This window comes from Trichomycterus rosablanca, chromosome 1, assembly GCF_030014385.1.
Source record: "Trichomycterus rosablanca isolate fTriRos1 chromosome 1, fTriRos1.hap1, whole genome shotgun sequence".
Classification (NCBI taxonomy): domain Eukaryota; kingdom Metazoa; phylum Chordata; class Actinopteri; order Siluriformes; family Trichomycteridae; genus Trichomycterus; species Trichomycterus rosablanca.
The window spans coordinates 55,734,633-55,751,169 of record NC_085988.1 but is presented as its reverse complement, the minus strand read 5'-3'; the positions used below and the strand labels follow the sequence as shown (position 1 = coordinate 55,751,169).

The 16,537-nt window shown below is 36.4% G+C and overlaps 1 protein-coding gene across 1 annotated transcript in view; it reads right to left on the bottom strand.

Moving 5' to 3' along the window:
- The window catches only part of creb3l2 (cAMP responsive element binding protein 3-like 2), a 28,071-nt gene extending 11,771 nt beyond the window's left edge, over positions 1 to 16,300 (bottom strand). The window contains exons 1-9 of the mRNA XM_062994660.1: positions 15,914 to 16,300; positions 9,676 to 9,904; positions 5,337 to 5,500; positions 4,935 to 5,016; positions 4,188 to 4,381; positions 2,682 to 2,828; positions 1,151 to 1,209; positions 554 to 622; positions 308 to 407 (exon numbers count right to left, since the gene is read on the bottom strand). Of these exons, the coding sequence (XP_062850730.1) occupies positions 308 to 407; positions 554 to 622; positions 1,151 to 1,209; positions 2,682 to 2,828; positions 4,188 to 4,381; positions 4,935 to 5,016; positions 5,337 to 5,500; positions 9,676 to 9,904; positions 15,914 to 16,006 (1,137 nt within the window). The 5' untranslated portion in view covers positions 16,007 to 16,300. The remainder of the gene's footprint in view (positions 1 to 307; positions 408 to 553; positions 623 to 1,150; positions 1,210 to 2,681; positions 2,829 to 4,187; positions 4,382 to 4,934; positions 5,017 to 5,336; positions 5,501 to 9,675; positions 9,905 to 15,913) is intronic.
- Positions 16,301 to 16,537: the final 237 nt, after the last annotated feature.

Here is a 16,537-nt window from a genome sequence, read left to right as displayed (position 1 = left end):
AAGCAGTATTAAGGTTTTAAAGTTGCCCATGTAAAGACCAGACTTAAGAAAGTTTAGAGAAACATTTACTTCTTACCTAAGTAATAGATGGCAAAAAATATATTTTAAACAAAAATAAAAGAAATAAGGAGGGGGCAACACTTTCAGAGCACATCATAGATTTTAAAGTTTTGATGAGATAAAACATTTTATTATTATTATTTTTTAATACAGCTCAAAAACATTTTACAATAGCTAGAACATACAAATGGAAAAAGTGTTATATCACACACATCCACAAGTAACCAAGTAAGGATAGTGTACCTACCATAAGGCATGTGGAGGTCTGAGTGGTGGCTATTTTGCATGAATGAGGGACCTTTCCAGTCACCATCACCTGCAATGAGTGCAGCTGCTGCAGCAAAGTTCTAAAAAGAAGAGAGATGTGTACAATTTGCAATGACTTGAGATAAAGACCTAATAATAATCAACAACTACAAGGCAATTTTGACCACCTGAATTCTAAATTTGTCATGTTTATTTGGAGAGAAGATAAAGAATTTGGTTGCCTTACTTGTTGGTACCTTCAAGGGTCTCCACTTTTTTACGCAACTCACTGTTCTCAGTGAAACATGTTTCCACCCTGTGGTGAGAAAATAAACAAATGCACACTGAAAGGTCTGCTAATTCAGTTTAACTTAACATATTTTTCAAGAAATCAGATTATTTTAGCTGGATACATTGGTATAGAGATAATGGATTGAGCAAGATTCTATAAAAGGAATACTTAGACTGTGGCATCAGATCAAAACATCAAAACATTGTCTTATTAGTTTATCAGTAGCATTTATTAAAATAACAGACCAAGACCAATAAAATACCAAGACAGACAATTCATACAAAGATAAACATATACGTTTTAAACAATCTAACTGACTGACCAATCACACTAACTTGCTGATAATTTAAGAATACAAAAATGACAAACTTTGGAAAACTGGAAACTAAAACAGAAAGGGACTATGCAGCAAAAAAAAAATGTTTAATCTTGTAGTGTCTGTGTAGCATGCTAAAATATAAATCTGTCCATCATGTCTTCTTTTTCAATACATATGCATTACATCTTTTAAAGGCCAAATTACAATATTCTACTGCAAATAAAACTACATACTTTTTCTCAAGGGCATCCATGTACTCTTTCTTCTTTCTGCGACTTTCCTGAGCAGAAATCTGAGAAAGATAATACAAAGCTTAGCAAGATAATTTTACCAATGTAATTCTATTATCAACACAAAGGGCTGTTTTCTTGACAAATAAGCATGCACATATGCAACCAAAAAACAAACACAAAATTAAGCATATTACAACACCACATAGTTTAATTTATATTTTATCAGCTGCTGAAATTTACCTATTTTGAAACAGTGCTATCCTTAAAAGTATGACCCTCCAAAGTGGATTCGGAACATATTTAGACCCCTAATACTGTATTATCTTTGGGATATAAAGTGTTATAACTGGATTTTTTGCAAATTAATTTACACTCGTGAACACGTTTTTAGATACTGTCAAAAACTAATAAAAGTTAAAATTTCATGAAAGTTCAGACCCTGTCTTATGGCACATACTGTGGCCAGGTGCATCAAATTTATAAATGCTTTCATTTATAATTAATAATTTGTATACCGTCTTAACTATGCAATTGTTGTAGTTATTATTAGACCCCCAATTATGTACTAATAAAGGTGATACTGAATAAAGTTGAATGCATAGTGAATAAATCATGAATACATGTCTAAATCATACTTTATTGAGCAAAGAACAAGCCTTTAATATGCCCCTAGTTAGCATTCCTTAAAAGGTTTTACCATACAGTACTGTGCAAATTACGACTGGGCGGTATGATGATGCATTCGGTATACCGTCTTTGATTCCTCATACCGTATGGATTTTTCAAATACCGCCATACCGTAGCACAGTTAATACAACAGCTGTAGACTTCAGTAGGCAGCAAATTATATAACCCTCTATATACAGTCGATAATTAAAACGATGGATTCCAGGTATGTCTTGCAGGGCGAGAATACTTTAGGTCACTTACTAAACCACTGTTATAAGCGAACTGGTAGCAGAGATATTTAAAATCATTCACTTTTCTACAACAGACCTGTGGTCAAGTTGTACAGTGAAGTAAATATTAAATAAACAATAAAAACTGTATTTGTTGCAACAGTGGTAAGTATTTAGTGTAACCTTCCCTTACACTTGAGCAATAGCAGGAACCTGGCTCTCTTACAGGTTTTATTTCATCATGCCGTTCCCTATGAAAAGTGCCTGATTGGGAATGGTTTTATTTTTTAGCATTGTAACAATCCAAATCTATTTCTATTCTAATAGAGAAAACCGAAAAATAAATATAATCAAGCCCAGATTTGTGCCAATTTAAATTAGTGTTCCTGTATTCTTACTATCCTAATGTTTTAATTCAAATAAATAATAGTACTTGGTAAGTGGTGAGGCATCAGCTATTGTTTACACATAATCCAGCCTGGTAAATACTACCATTTAATGTAGGTTTCAATTCCTAAATTTGCGTTCAATTTAATCTCTGGGGTGCTCTCACACATAATGCCTATTTAGTAAATTGATAGTTAATGTCAGGGTAAACATGCATGCATTATTAAAGCTTTAGGCACACGTACTTTGTTCTTGATCTTCCTGCGGATCTTTTTTAGGGCTTTTTCCTCAGATTTTGACAGAGGAAGCTTAGTGGGAACAGGGTATCCTTCTGCAATCAGGGTGCGCCTTTCCTCTTCAGTCAACATGAGTGGTCCTGAGCCTTGCAGTTTCTGTCAGAGTAGAAGTTAGAAAAGTTATATATATAGCAAAGATTAAGATGAAGTAAAAAGAAGCAAAGGTTGAGGAGAGAAAAGATCACGCATTTAAAACTTTAAGGTTAGATTGTTGCAATGCTCTTCATACTAAGTGCTACCTAGAACTAGAAAGTTTGATCATATTAGTCCCGTTCTATTATCTCTGTACTTGCTGCATATTAAGCTCTGCATTAATTAGAAAATACTTTTACTAATCTATAAAGAGCAACATGGTCTGGCTCCACAGTATTTGAGTGAACTTATTGAACACTAAAACCGAGCATGTTTACTTCGTTCCCAGGGTACAGTGTTACTTATAGTTCCTAGAATAAAAAAAAAAAAACAAGGGATGTATGTCTCTGATCCTGGGGGTGTAGACAGTCTGGTGCTCTAATGCCTTGTTGCTTTTGCTGGCCGATACAAAGTTTTGGCTTCTGGCTGTGCTGACCCCAAGGAGCACAACTGCCCACCCCAACTACAGACAAAGGTGCAGAGCTTAGGGGTTCTAGGTCATAGAGATCTGCAGTGATCAGGGATGTTGGGTTGCTGTTCTGCTTCTCTTGTATGATCACTCGGAAGGTGGGCGTGAATGTCCTGTGAAAGCCCTTATAGCTGTTTTACCTCCTAGCTTTCTCTTTTAGTTATGCTATAATAATAAGGGGTGTCAAAATCTCATGTTTTTCTTTGCAAAACTAACATCTTACTATTAGTAATTTCATATTACATTTGAACATCTTCTGTTTTTTTACTTCAAGGTGATTTTGACAGGAACCCATTTGAAGCCTGCAATGTTTGAGACTGCCATGCCAACGAACAATGTCGCTTCAGCTGGATATGATGGAAATCTGCCGTGTCTGCACTCAAAAAGTCCAGAACTCACTATTAAACTTTAACACAGACTGGACTAAATAATAAATGACTATTTTTTTTAGTTCACATATTTTAGTGTATGTATGGTTTGTTTAGCTCCAATTCATTCAAATTATTCTCCAGGCCACCCAAGAAGGATGCTTCCCTGCTAATTCTGGTTCCTCTCAAGGCTTCTTCCTGTAATTTTAAGAGAGTTTTTCCTTGCCAAACAATGTTTATTGTAAATAGCATTATACAGATTCATTTGACTTGACTTGAAAAGAAAGAAGGAATATCAGCACACTGACAGTTGCTGTTGTAATGAGATGTAATGACAGTCAGTTTTATTCAGTTAACCAATAGTCAATGGTTTTAATGTTGAGGCTAATCTGTGTTTTTGGAAAGAGATGGAAATAGTAAGAAAATAATATTAAAATCACATTACGCTGCCTGATTAACGAAGTACATGTGATTCCTTATACTTACGTGGGGAGCAGTAAGCAGTGGTGAGTTAGAGAGTGAACTGGAAAGTACGGTAGGCGTTCGTGAGGCCATCTTAAGGACTGCTGGGCTCTGCATAGGACTGGCAGGGTTACAAGCATGCACAGGGCTCTGGCTGCCCTCTGTGTCACTACCATGTGAGCTAGGAGGAGTGGGGGGCATCTGAAGAGCCTCAGACTCTGAACAAACACACAAAAGGTTATGTAAAGCTTATGAAACAGACATTTACAAATACCTAGTTAGTTATTTGCTTTTACTGCCATATAAGCTACGTAGGCTTTCTTTATGGCATACACTGACGATCAATATTATCAGTTACTCCAGTTGGCTGAGACATATTTTTGGCAAATAAAGCAGTATTTTTGGCACAGTACCTGAGTGGGTTTGGTATATTTACTGGGATTTTCTGCCTGCCTTATGGAAACAGAAGCCAAAATACTGTATTGGAACTGAGATAGCCATAAGTCTATCCCATACCAGTAGCACCAGGATCTCTTTCTTCCCTATTACAACTCGCAGTTCACAGCAAATGAAATGCCCCCATTTGTAGCCTCTTACTATCAGCAAAGGGGGAAAGTGCTGGGGACCTATTCTAACAGAGTCCCCTTGGGGGCCCATATACAAATACTCTTTTTCATAGGAAAAATATATTTACTTACACTGTTAAAACTATACACTAAACAAGGCTTTTATAAATGAATTGCTTACAGCATGCCCTAGTGATCAAATTACCTTTAGGAGAAAGATTCAGGAACTGATCAACCTCATGTGGCTCCAGCTTAATCTGTGGGCTAAAACTTTCATCCTTTTCTATCTGCAAAGACAGCATAAAGACCACATATCAGTACAAAACAAACAATAATGATTGGATGAAACACATAAAATCAAAATACATGCATGTTCATTCTCCAGAGGGCAAGCAACTGGACACAGGGTGAAAGTATCAATAAATGGTCAATTAATTAACAAAAGCTTTAAATTTTAATTCACTGTTTTTAGAAACAACAAAATGTTATGGTAAAATAAATGATTACATAAATTCATTAAATGAAGTCATTTAATGAATTAAGGCATTTTATTAATAAAAAATGTATACAAAAAAAAGGTTTGTGCGCCCCAACAGAAAATGCTGACCTGTGTGGTGTGCGAGAGGGCATCTGTGGTCACTTGCTCAGCAGTTAGAGAAAGAGTCAGTGTAGGAAGCAGGACTGGAGAATCACAGAGAAGTGGCTCGGCTGTAATTTTTAGGTGCTTTTCCTCCAGTTCAATAGGCCAGTTCTCACTGTCTGATTCTTTTGCTGAAAGAACCAAAACATCAGTCCCATTAGTATTCTACCCTGCAGTGTCATTACAATCATTATTATTCAGAATCATTATTATGATTATCTAAGCCCTATATTAGTTACGTTTGTAAGGGGTTGAACACTTCTGGAACACTATTATAGAAGTTTATTTAAACCCTGCCACTTTTTCCTCAAACTTTGCATTAGTATCATGCCCTTGGTATCACCACCAATAGAGGAAAGGAAGACCTAATACATCAATCAAATAAAACTACAATTTCATTACTAAACCAAACAAAAGTAATCAGGTCTTCACCTTAACCTTACAGACAATCAGTATGTTTATTCGACTCGAGTTTACCCCATTCTGTAAAGCAGATACTCTCAAGCTCCTTTAGATTAAATAGAGACAGTCTGAACTGCTATCTTAACGTCTCTGCACAGATGTTGGATAAGTGTTTAAAACTGGGTTTTGTTTGAGCCACTCAGAGACTTTGGACTTTTCATAAACTTGCCCTGAACTTTTTTTTCGTGAACCGTCAGGTGAGTCTTCGGCTAGGGTGCAGAATCAGCTGGCATCTCAAGAGAAAGAAAATAGCATTTAAGGAGAAGTTTTCTGTGGATAATGTGCTGCTTTATTGTTCCATTGTCTTGTATGATCCTGTACACAGGACCATTATTACTTTTTCTTTCTCTCACAAAGTACACTATACTTCCAGTAAAAACAGGACCACCTCTTGGAGTAAGATTATTTGTTTATTAGGATTTTAACATCATGTTTTACACTTTGGTTACACTCATGACAGGAACGGTAGTTACTCATTACACAAGGTTCATCAGTTCACAAGGTTATATCGAACACAGTCCTGGACAATTTTGTATCTCCAATTCACCTCACTTGCATGTCTTTGGATTGTGGGAGGAAACCGGCGCTCCCGGAGAAAAAACACGCAGACACAGGGAGAACATACAAACTCCACACAGAAGGGACCCGGACCGCCCCATCTGGGGATTGAACCCTGGACCTTCTTGCTGTGAGGCGACAGTGCTAACCACTGAGCCAATTCAATAAGCCTCTAGCATTCTCTCCAACCAGCCAGTCACAGTCTCGGTATGTGACATTTGTCTCATCTGTTTTTGGGTTGAAGAGAAGATCAATAGGGAGGTGATGAGATTTACCAAATAGAAGGTAATAGGGTGAAAACCTAGTTGTCTCGCTCCAAATGCAGTTGTATGAATGCATAACCTTTGCCACTGAGTACTTCCACTTTGCTGAGTACTTCCATGATTTGGGTGCGAATCATGAACAGTAATGTTCCATTAAATCTTTCAACTTGCCCGTTCCCAATGGGTGGTAAGGCATTGTGTGTAAACCACAAACACCACCTATTTACTTCAGCATGGCAACTAGTTTGTTTTCAAATTCCTTGCCAAGTTCATGTTGTAGCTTGCTGGTGAACCCAAATTTCAGTGCAAAAATAATTGAAAATATTGTCAGCCACAGTTTTTTGCAGATTTGTTTTTGGTTGTGCAGTCCTGTGCAAATGGGTGAAATTACTCATTATGACTTGGGTGTTTTCATATCCTTGTTTGCATGTCTCTACATGTCTCCCTCTGCATTGCTTTTCCCAGGGCAATATCTAATGACGAAAAATTAAGTCTGCTATTTGGGCTAGCCACATGTGCCCCAAGGCAGTGAATTTTGCAAAGATGAAAATGAACATCAGAGGACTGTTGTCAGTACAACACAAAATGAAGCAAAGAAAAGATAGTCACGAAAGTGTTCACAAATTGCCCACTTTAATGACAAAAACTTTTCCTGAATGCATATGTTAATTCTTTTTAGGTGTGCGGGAACCATAGACTATCACCTTCATTTTTACATCCCAATCCATCCTGGGATGTGTCACAGTTTAATCAAATGGCTGTGTAATGTCAGGATACTGCAAGTCTCCGTGTAGGCTGGTTCACTGATCTGGCAGGCATGATATTTACTGACCTTAGCAGTTGAATTGCAATTTTGGAGGCTGTCGGGGCTCATATAGAGACTTTGCAGCATGGGGATAGTTGGGTATGTATGACCAGCAATATAAACAAATCCTAAACTTTTTCTTCAAATAATTTACTTATTAGCAGCCAATCAACCACTCATAACTTAGAGCAGGGGTCACCAACACGGTGCCCGCGGGCACCTGGTCGCCCGCAGGGACCACGTGAGTCGCCCGCAGGGCATGTTCCAAAATAGCACTAGTGACTATAGAGCTCCATCTAAAAATTTGATTTGTGTTGCTGTTCTTTTTGAATCAATAACACTTGCATTGATGTAGATTTGAAAATGACAATAATGAATATAACATTTAAAAAACAATGTTTGATGTTTATATGAGCTCTGATCTGGTCGCGGAGTTTTAAAACGTGCGCATAAAGCTGAGACAAGCGAGCTACGCATGCGCAGCTGCGTTGCGAGATGCGGGTTTTACCATGAAAAAATAATAATAAAAAAAAACACAAGAAAAGCGAAAAAAACCTTTTTTTTTTTTTTTTTTTTTACAATGATTGGGAGAAATGTGGAGAGACACTTCAGTACGTGTAACTAAAACTTTCCTGTACATTGCAGATTTTTTTTTTTTAAATCGTACATAACTGATAAAACATGATTTGTTGTAAAATGTTGCAAAGGTAGTGATAAGTACAAACAGGATGGTATTTGACTGCGGTAAAGTTAGTTTAATATTCAACATTCGTTTGACATTCGATCATTTTGATCTATATAAATGGTTGAAAAAACACCTAACACTCACTTTATTTATGATTTCTTACACAGATAAATTTGGCAACATACTACAAAAACTAGTTTATGGTAATTTTAGGATTACATGTATTTATTTACAGAAAGGTTATAATGAAACCGCTGAACGAGCTCTCTCGTCATCTAACGAGTTAGGGAGCATCATCAAACTTACAGAGAAACATTTACTCTGCACTTATTACAGACAAATAAATCCATTAAAGTCTTGTAATGATTTGATGGATTAATGTCAAACTATTTTTTATACAAACACATTAAATACTACAAACCATATTTAAAAAAAAATAATGTTTGTATTTATTTTTCATTAAAGTATCAATAAAGTATGAAAAAAAATTTATAATCATATTTATATATAATCATAAATTTATATCATTTATAATGAAGATTAATAAATCTATAAAGTTTTCAAGAAATTTTTTAGCATTTTTATATACAATCTTCCTCACCTACTAAAAACCTTGTTTTCAAATAAATTTTTATATTTATTTTATAATAATTTTATTGTGCAAATAAATAAATCTATTAAAATCTTGTATCATTTCATGAATTAAAGTCAAACTATTTTTTATATACAAAATTAATGTCCCTTACCTCCTACAAACCTTGTTTTAAATAATAAAAAGATCAGTAAATCCATAATAAGTGTGATGATCATTTGTAAAAAAAAAAAATTGTGTGATTTTGATCAAAATGCTACATATGTGCTCATTCATACAAAACTGTCAAGAAAGATATTTACAAAAATATCAAAGATGTGATAGCTCTGACAGATTTAGGTTAATAGAGATAAATAATGTTACATATAACAATATATGTTTCCTACCATGGTAAGTTGTTGTTAATAATTATTCTGAGGAATCATTAACATTAACATATGATCAAACAGTCTCTTCAAATATATGAATATTGATAATAATAATAATATTAATAATAATAATATCATTAAAGGTGAACCGTGCAACTGTTATTCAGGAAGTTTGTATCACCAAGTAGCCCTTCGTATTATTCAGTAGCCTTGAAGTAGCTCTCGGTCTCGAAAAGGTTGGTGACCCCTGACTTAGAGACTGTTGCATGAAGAGAGGACACAGGTTTATCAAATCCAGTTTACATGTTAACAGCACTGTGTGTAATTAGGCTTACTTAGTAAATCTGTGCAATCCAAGAATGTCACAAAGTATGATAATTACCAGTAAATGTCCACCAGTATGTAATAAGAGAGTCCATTCAAAACAGATAGCTAAACATATCCAATCTAAAAAAGAACTTTAGAAAGGCTACAAACTAAAACAAATCCAAACCAACAGTAGACTATGACAAACTGCTGATTAAGCAATGTAGCAGCAGAGGATGTGAGTCAGTCAGATTTTCCTACACTCACCCTGGTCAGTGGTCGTCTTTGCGGCCAAGTGGGAGATTGGGGGCTGAGGCTGAGAGTCTCCGCTCAGAGAGTAACTGTGCTCAGCCTGGATGTGTGGATGTGGTGAAGAGGACAAGCTAAGCTCCTCGTCTTCATCCATAACCTCTCTCCTCTCTGAAAGGAAAGGATCGCTGAGAAGTTGGCCCAGCAGGGCCTCCTGAGACAGGTCATCAAGGAACTCAGTGAAGTGCTACAGGGAAAAAGATGGAGTTGAATAAATTATGTAAAATACCCCTATTATGACAACAAAATACAACTAGTGGTCTTTAAGCAAACAACTAACAATAATTAGTCAATGGTTATCCAATAACCAACTGGCATATAGTGTCCGATTAAAATATTAAACACATCATAGAGTTTCATATCAACAAGTCTTTTTGCTTTATTAATTAATTGAAACACAAAGTAAAGTAGTAAATGTGGGAGCACAGTAGAACAGTAAAATGAACGCACCCAGTATAAAGAAACAGTTCAGCATTCTTAATAAAGATTTTAAAGAGAGATGATAAAGTTCATGGGGCGGCACAGTGGCTCGGTGGGTAGCACTGTCGCCTCACAGAAAGGTCCTTTGTTGGATCCCCAAGTGGGGTGGTCCGGGTCCTTACTGTGCATTTGAGTTTGCATGTTCTCCCTGTGTCTGCATGGGTTTCCTCCGGGAGCTCCGGTTTCCTCCCACAGTCTAAAAACATGGAGTCAGGTTAATTGGAGACACTGAATGGGTGTATGGGTGTGTGTGTGTGTATCTGCCCTACGATGGACTGGCACCCCATCCAGGGTGTTACTGTGTGTGCCTCAACCCAACCCCCACCCCCAGCGACCGTAATTGGATAAGCGGTTAAGAAAGTGAGTGAGTGAACAAAGTTCATTACAAGCGCTAAGTAGCATTCTAATAAAAATAGAAATGCAGCTGTTAAGTTCTTTCTGACAACATTAGTGCAGTTAGATAATAAGCAGAGTTCTACATTGATAAAAACAAAAGAATAATATAATAATAAATCCTATTTAAATAATAAAAATGCATAGAAAGTTAGGGTCACAATGCGGCTGTGTCCAGTCAGCACTTTTACTCTGTAGACATCAACACTTTCCATCTCTAATAAAACTAATCAGTTGTTAGTTTACTAACCAGTTGTTATATTACATTAACAGCTGTTAAAACCAACAGCATTGTTTGTACAATGATGCATTTCCATCTTTTTTGGAAAAATAAAAGTAAATTAAAGGAAAAAACAAAAGTGAATAGACATTTTTTAATAGTGAATCAGTCTTTCGTGTATCCAGCAACAAATGTAGAGGGCATGCTGTATGGAAATAGTTACACTACCCATTTACCACTGAAATCCTTTGGAGACACTGTCTCATTAATCATCAGTGTCATTACATCATCGTTTAATTGAAGATATGCAATGATATCGTAGGCTAACCCTACATTTACACTACTGAGCAACAAAGCAACAGCCAACCATTCATTTCTTATCCAAAAGCATATGAGATCATTTATTATGATATTATTATCTGGCTACCCTTCTTAGCAGGGCCAAATGGGTAAAAAAGAATGAGTGCAGTAATCACAGACTCATTACTTAAGTTAGACAATCCCAAAGCTCTGTGGACTACTGCATCATTTAAGAAGTTTAGTGTCACACACCAGAAAAATGGAAGCTTTCAGTGTGTGATCAGTGCAAGAAGTTATTAACTGACATGAAAGAAATTCCTGTTACATTGCCAGGTTTCTGTGATGTGCGAAAGTAAGACCAAGATGAAGTATTTCAGAACTTGATCAACTATGCTCACCCTTAAACTAACACTTTGTCAATCACCTTTTGATTTAATGACTTTTTGGGTAAGGGTCTAGCAGCATGGTACATCTTAATTTGGCATTATCTGAACCCTCCCTTTTGAAAAAGCACTCCAAATCTATCAGATTGTGAGTACATCTCCTTTACACAGGCCTCTACAGGTCACCAAAGACCACCCGGCACATTTTCAATTATATTCAGGTCTGGGCTCTGTGTGGGCTAATTCCAAACCTTTGAACTTCTGGTGAAGCCATTCTTTCGTTGAGGTGGAGGTATGCTATGAGTTGCTGCCATGCTGAAAGAAGAAATTCTTCTGATATGACTGAGTGATATTTAAAGCTGTTCCTTGACTAAAGTTGCCCTAGTTCTGAAAACAGACCTATATCATAATGCTGCCACCACCATGCTTACCTGTGGATATGGCGAACTTTGGTGATGCACCAAATGTACCTTTTGGAATTATGGCCAAAAAGTTAAACCTCAGTCTAATCAGACTACATATTCAGACATGCTTTAGCAGACTTGATGTAGGTTTCTGCAAAATGTAGCCGGGCTTGGCTGTTTTTCTTGCCACCCCACCCCACCCCACCCCAAAGCCCAGACATATGATGAATACAGAACATTGTTGTCACTTGTAGCACACAAGCAGTACTTGCAAGAAATTCCTGCAGCTCATTTAATGCTTCTGTAGGCTTCTTGGCAGCCTCCCACACCAACCCTTTCAGTCTTGTCTTTTTTTGAAGGAATGTAAAGTTCTTGGTAATGTTAGTGATGTTCCATATTTTATCCACTTTCTCATGACTGCGCATGTAATGTACTGAATTTTTTTTGTACCCTTCTAGTGACTGATAGCATTCAACACTGAGATCTTTTTGACACGTTGTATACTCTAATATCCATCTATATGTCAGGAAAATCCAACTAGAACAGATGAACTTTGCATTGGATGAATCAGAGTCTAAATACTCTGAGATACTAAATACTATTTACCATGAGTTTGAATATAATTGGTTTATTCTGGACACAGCCACATTCCTAAATATAAGAGTGTGTACAATATCAGGGTAGTAATTTCAACAGGGTAGTAAAGAGTAATTTTAATCAGCTGAGGCGAATTTCAACACTGGTCTGGCACCACAGTACATCTGCGACTTGCTCTGCCCATACTCTTTTGGGAGATCCCTTAGATCCTTAAACAAATTACTGCTTACAGTCCCAAGGTCTCAATTAAAACTCAATATTAACTCCCAGACTGTGGAACGATCTACCAATCAAAGAGGGCCGCTCTAACATCACACAATTTACATCTGGTCTTAAAGCTAATCTTTTTTCTCTTGGCATACGAGTGTGGCTGAAATAAGAATTGTTGTGACTAGTGTATGTTCTTTGATTTCATTGTATTAACTTGCATCATATTGTTTGTGCTGTATTTTATAATTTTTTATGTCTCTTTATATAGTTTTATATTTTACATGTGGTTATCTGGTTAAACTTTATTCTATCTTAATATTTTTCTCTTATATTTTATTATTTTGTACATATTTTGGGTCAATCGTTTGGGTAGCCTTCCACAAGCTTCTCACAACAAGTAGATGTAATTCTGGCCTATTTTTTGGCCAAGTCAGGTTTATATAGGCCTCCTTGCTCACATGTACTATTTCAGTTTTGCCCATACATTTTACATGGGTCTGAGTTCAGGACTTTGTGAGGGCTATTCCTTTACCTTCTGCTGTCCTCAAGCCATTTTGTTCAAGTGAGGTGAACTGGAGATACAAAATTGCCTGTGACTGTGTTTGACACTGAACTTGAAGGGATGAATCATAAGTAACCTGTAACTACATTAGGGCTGCAACGATTAGTCGACATAATCGATAACGTCGACTATAAAAATTTGTCGACGTGGAATTTCATTGTCGACGCGTCGTTATTTTTGCAACGCACTAAAGGAACTGCAAAGGGCGCAGCATCGCCTCCATGGCGCAGCGGGGAGTTTATGAAGACAGAGAGGCAAAGATAGAGAGGCCGAAACTTTGTAAAGTATTTCAGGAGCATTTCAGCCAAAATAACCCAAAGAAACGAGCTGAACGCAGACACTACAAAGCAGAGTTGTGGTTTCACACCAGCACTACGGTGAAACGCAAGCACCCTGCAGCCGTGATGACCAGCATTATTCCGGACAGGTAAGTTTTTACACCGCTTTGTGCTTTAACCAACGTAGTTAATGTTTGTTAATGCTAGAGTACCTGTCGGAAAACTTCCTAAGAGATCGCTCTTTTTCAGGTTTGTTAGCTAGCTAACGCATTAAATGCAATAGGTAATCAGTAATTTATAGAAGTAACGTTATATAACTTAACATTATAGCCTAACGTTACCCTGTCTCATCTTCCATATTTTTTGCTCTCGTTAATGAGAGCATTCATTCTAAATAATAAGCCTCCTCCACTTAATGATAGCTGGTTAGCTCAGCAGATAATTCAGTTAAGATATTTAACCTGTTATGGTTTAGTTGGCATAGCCAGTACACTACTTGTAATAAACTATGATACATAGCCTTCAGTTTGTGATAGTTAATACAGCTTTCTCTTTTGCTCTTTCTATTAATAGAACTAAGCAATGGAGTGTGGATGAGAAGAGAAGAGGTTCATGCACCCCTCAAATGGCTGAGGTCTTCACAGACAGCATTCACATGTTTCTCAATGACATGTTATATATGTTTTTGACTTCCAGAGTGATAACTTCTGAAACATAACAGTTTGTAATGCTGTCCAAAGCTTTCTTATTTAATAGAATTTTTTTATTGTGATTGTGTATTAATGTTTCAAATATATTTAATTAAACTATCAAGCTTAAGTTTCATATTCATGTTTCATGGGTCATTATTTTAATTTGATATTGGAATTTAAATAACATAACAGAGTTTTGTTATGTTAAGGCAGAGATGGAGGGTATGACATAAATAATCGTTGACTAGTCGACTAATCGGAAAAATAATCGTCAGATTAGTCGACTACTAAAATAATCGTTAGTTGCAGCCCTAAACTACATGTCCTGTCATGAATGTGACCAAAGTGCAAAACATGATATTAAAACCCTTATGAACAAACAAACATCTAACCATTAAACAAAACAAGTTTTGGGCCATGTAATCTGGACCGTTTCGAAATGTCCTCACTATGCTCTATTTGTAGATCATTTTATGTCATCCTATTTTGTGGTTGTTATTTGGTGATAGGGTGGTTGTTATTTTGTGGTTGTTTTTTGTGGTTATTTTGTTGTTATTTTTGTGGTTGTTATTTTGTGGTTGTTATTTTGTTTTTTTATTTTATTTTATTATTTTTATTTTATTTTGTGGTTGTTATTTGTTGATGAGGTGGATGTTATTTTGTGGGGTGGTTGTGTGTTTAACAAGAGTGTAACTGTGTGTTAACAAGAGTGTAATCCTATGGTTGTTGAGTGACATTCAAATGAATTGCTGGCCATCTCTGTAAGTGGAGAGTCATTTTTATCTTTTGCTTGTCTTATTGCAAGAGGGTCGTGTTTTTTTAATACTGTTCTTAAAATACAATTTGATACAAGTGGTTTAATCAGGAGAATGAAGTGTGCCTGTGTTGGAATAAAACAGTGGCCATACATTTCAATTTACAATTTCTGCATTTAGCAGAAAAGTGACTTACAGTACTGTGGCAGTATACATTCTAAGCAATTGAGGGTTAAGGGCCTTGCTTAAGGGCCCTACAGTGGCAAACTGGCATTAGTGGGGCTTGAACCAGCAACCTTTGGATTACTAGTCCAGTATCTTAACCACTAGGCCACAACAGTCCCATACATGTAGAGATATGTGTGTAGGTCTTTTTAATACAGCATAGCTTATTTAAAATCATGTTGTAACATCATTACAAATGCAAGGATAATAATGAATAGGTCTGTCTTGTAAATTGTATTACAGGATTAACTTATATTGCTTGAACATTAGTTTTTTTCAGGCTAGTGCATACTTTAAACACTACACAAGAGGTCATTATGAAATAATGGATTAGTACTATTTTCACATATTATTTGGAACGTTTTTACTTATAAAGATTATACTTCTCCTAAATAAAGAGGATAACTGAGACCATCATCAAGAAAAAATAAGCATGTGTGTGTGAGCTCCATGCTGAGCCCTTATTACCAGCTCTGCCAACCAGCACCTCCTGCACCAGTTTAACTATACTGTCCTAAAGCCAAGAGATTTGTACAAGCACCTTAAACAATTTCCTGATAATGTCAGACATTTGTAGCCTATAAACAATCCTGCTGTAGAAATGTTAGCTTTATGTTGTTGGCAGATAGAGAACATTACATATATACATGAATGCATTAGCTAGATACATTGGCTAGTCACTTAATATTGTACTCACCGTGCTGTACAGAACATTATCGTTATCGCACGACATTTCGCTGAGACTTCGGTCCCAATGTAAAAACGTTTCACTGCTATCCATTATCTCCATGTCGTCTCCAAAGCAGTTTATTTCACAAAATAAATCCCAATAACCTGAATAAGAGGAAAACTTTGTGCCTTGGCTGTACGGACCGCCTTATTCTCACCAGAACCTCGATAAACAGGACTGACAGTACTGTAGCCAATGAAGGCTACTCCTTCGGAAAATCCGCCGCCGGATTAAAAATTCCTGTCAGTAACTTTGTGTTAATAATAAGCACTAAAAAAGCTACTGTTCAGCAATGGCGTTTAACACGTAGTTGAACTCGAGATTTACTTTTTTTTTTAACTCAAGTTTATGACGCCTTCTTTTCTCAAACAACGAGGAATTTGGGGGTGGGGAAATAGTGTTAAAAGTTTGTCTGAATTTAAACAAGCGTTTTCTAATATTTTAGCTGTATCCTAATTCACACACGCTATTGTTTCACACATTTATAGTAATATAACTATAGTTATTATTTTACAATGGAGCTGAACTGTATCAAAACTATTTCTTAAATAAACACAGACGTCTGTCCGGACCTTTAGCACAAACCAGAAA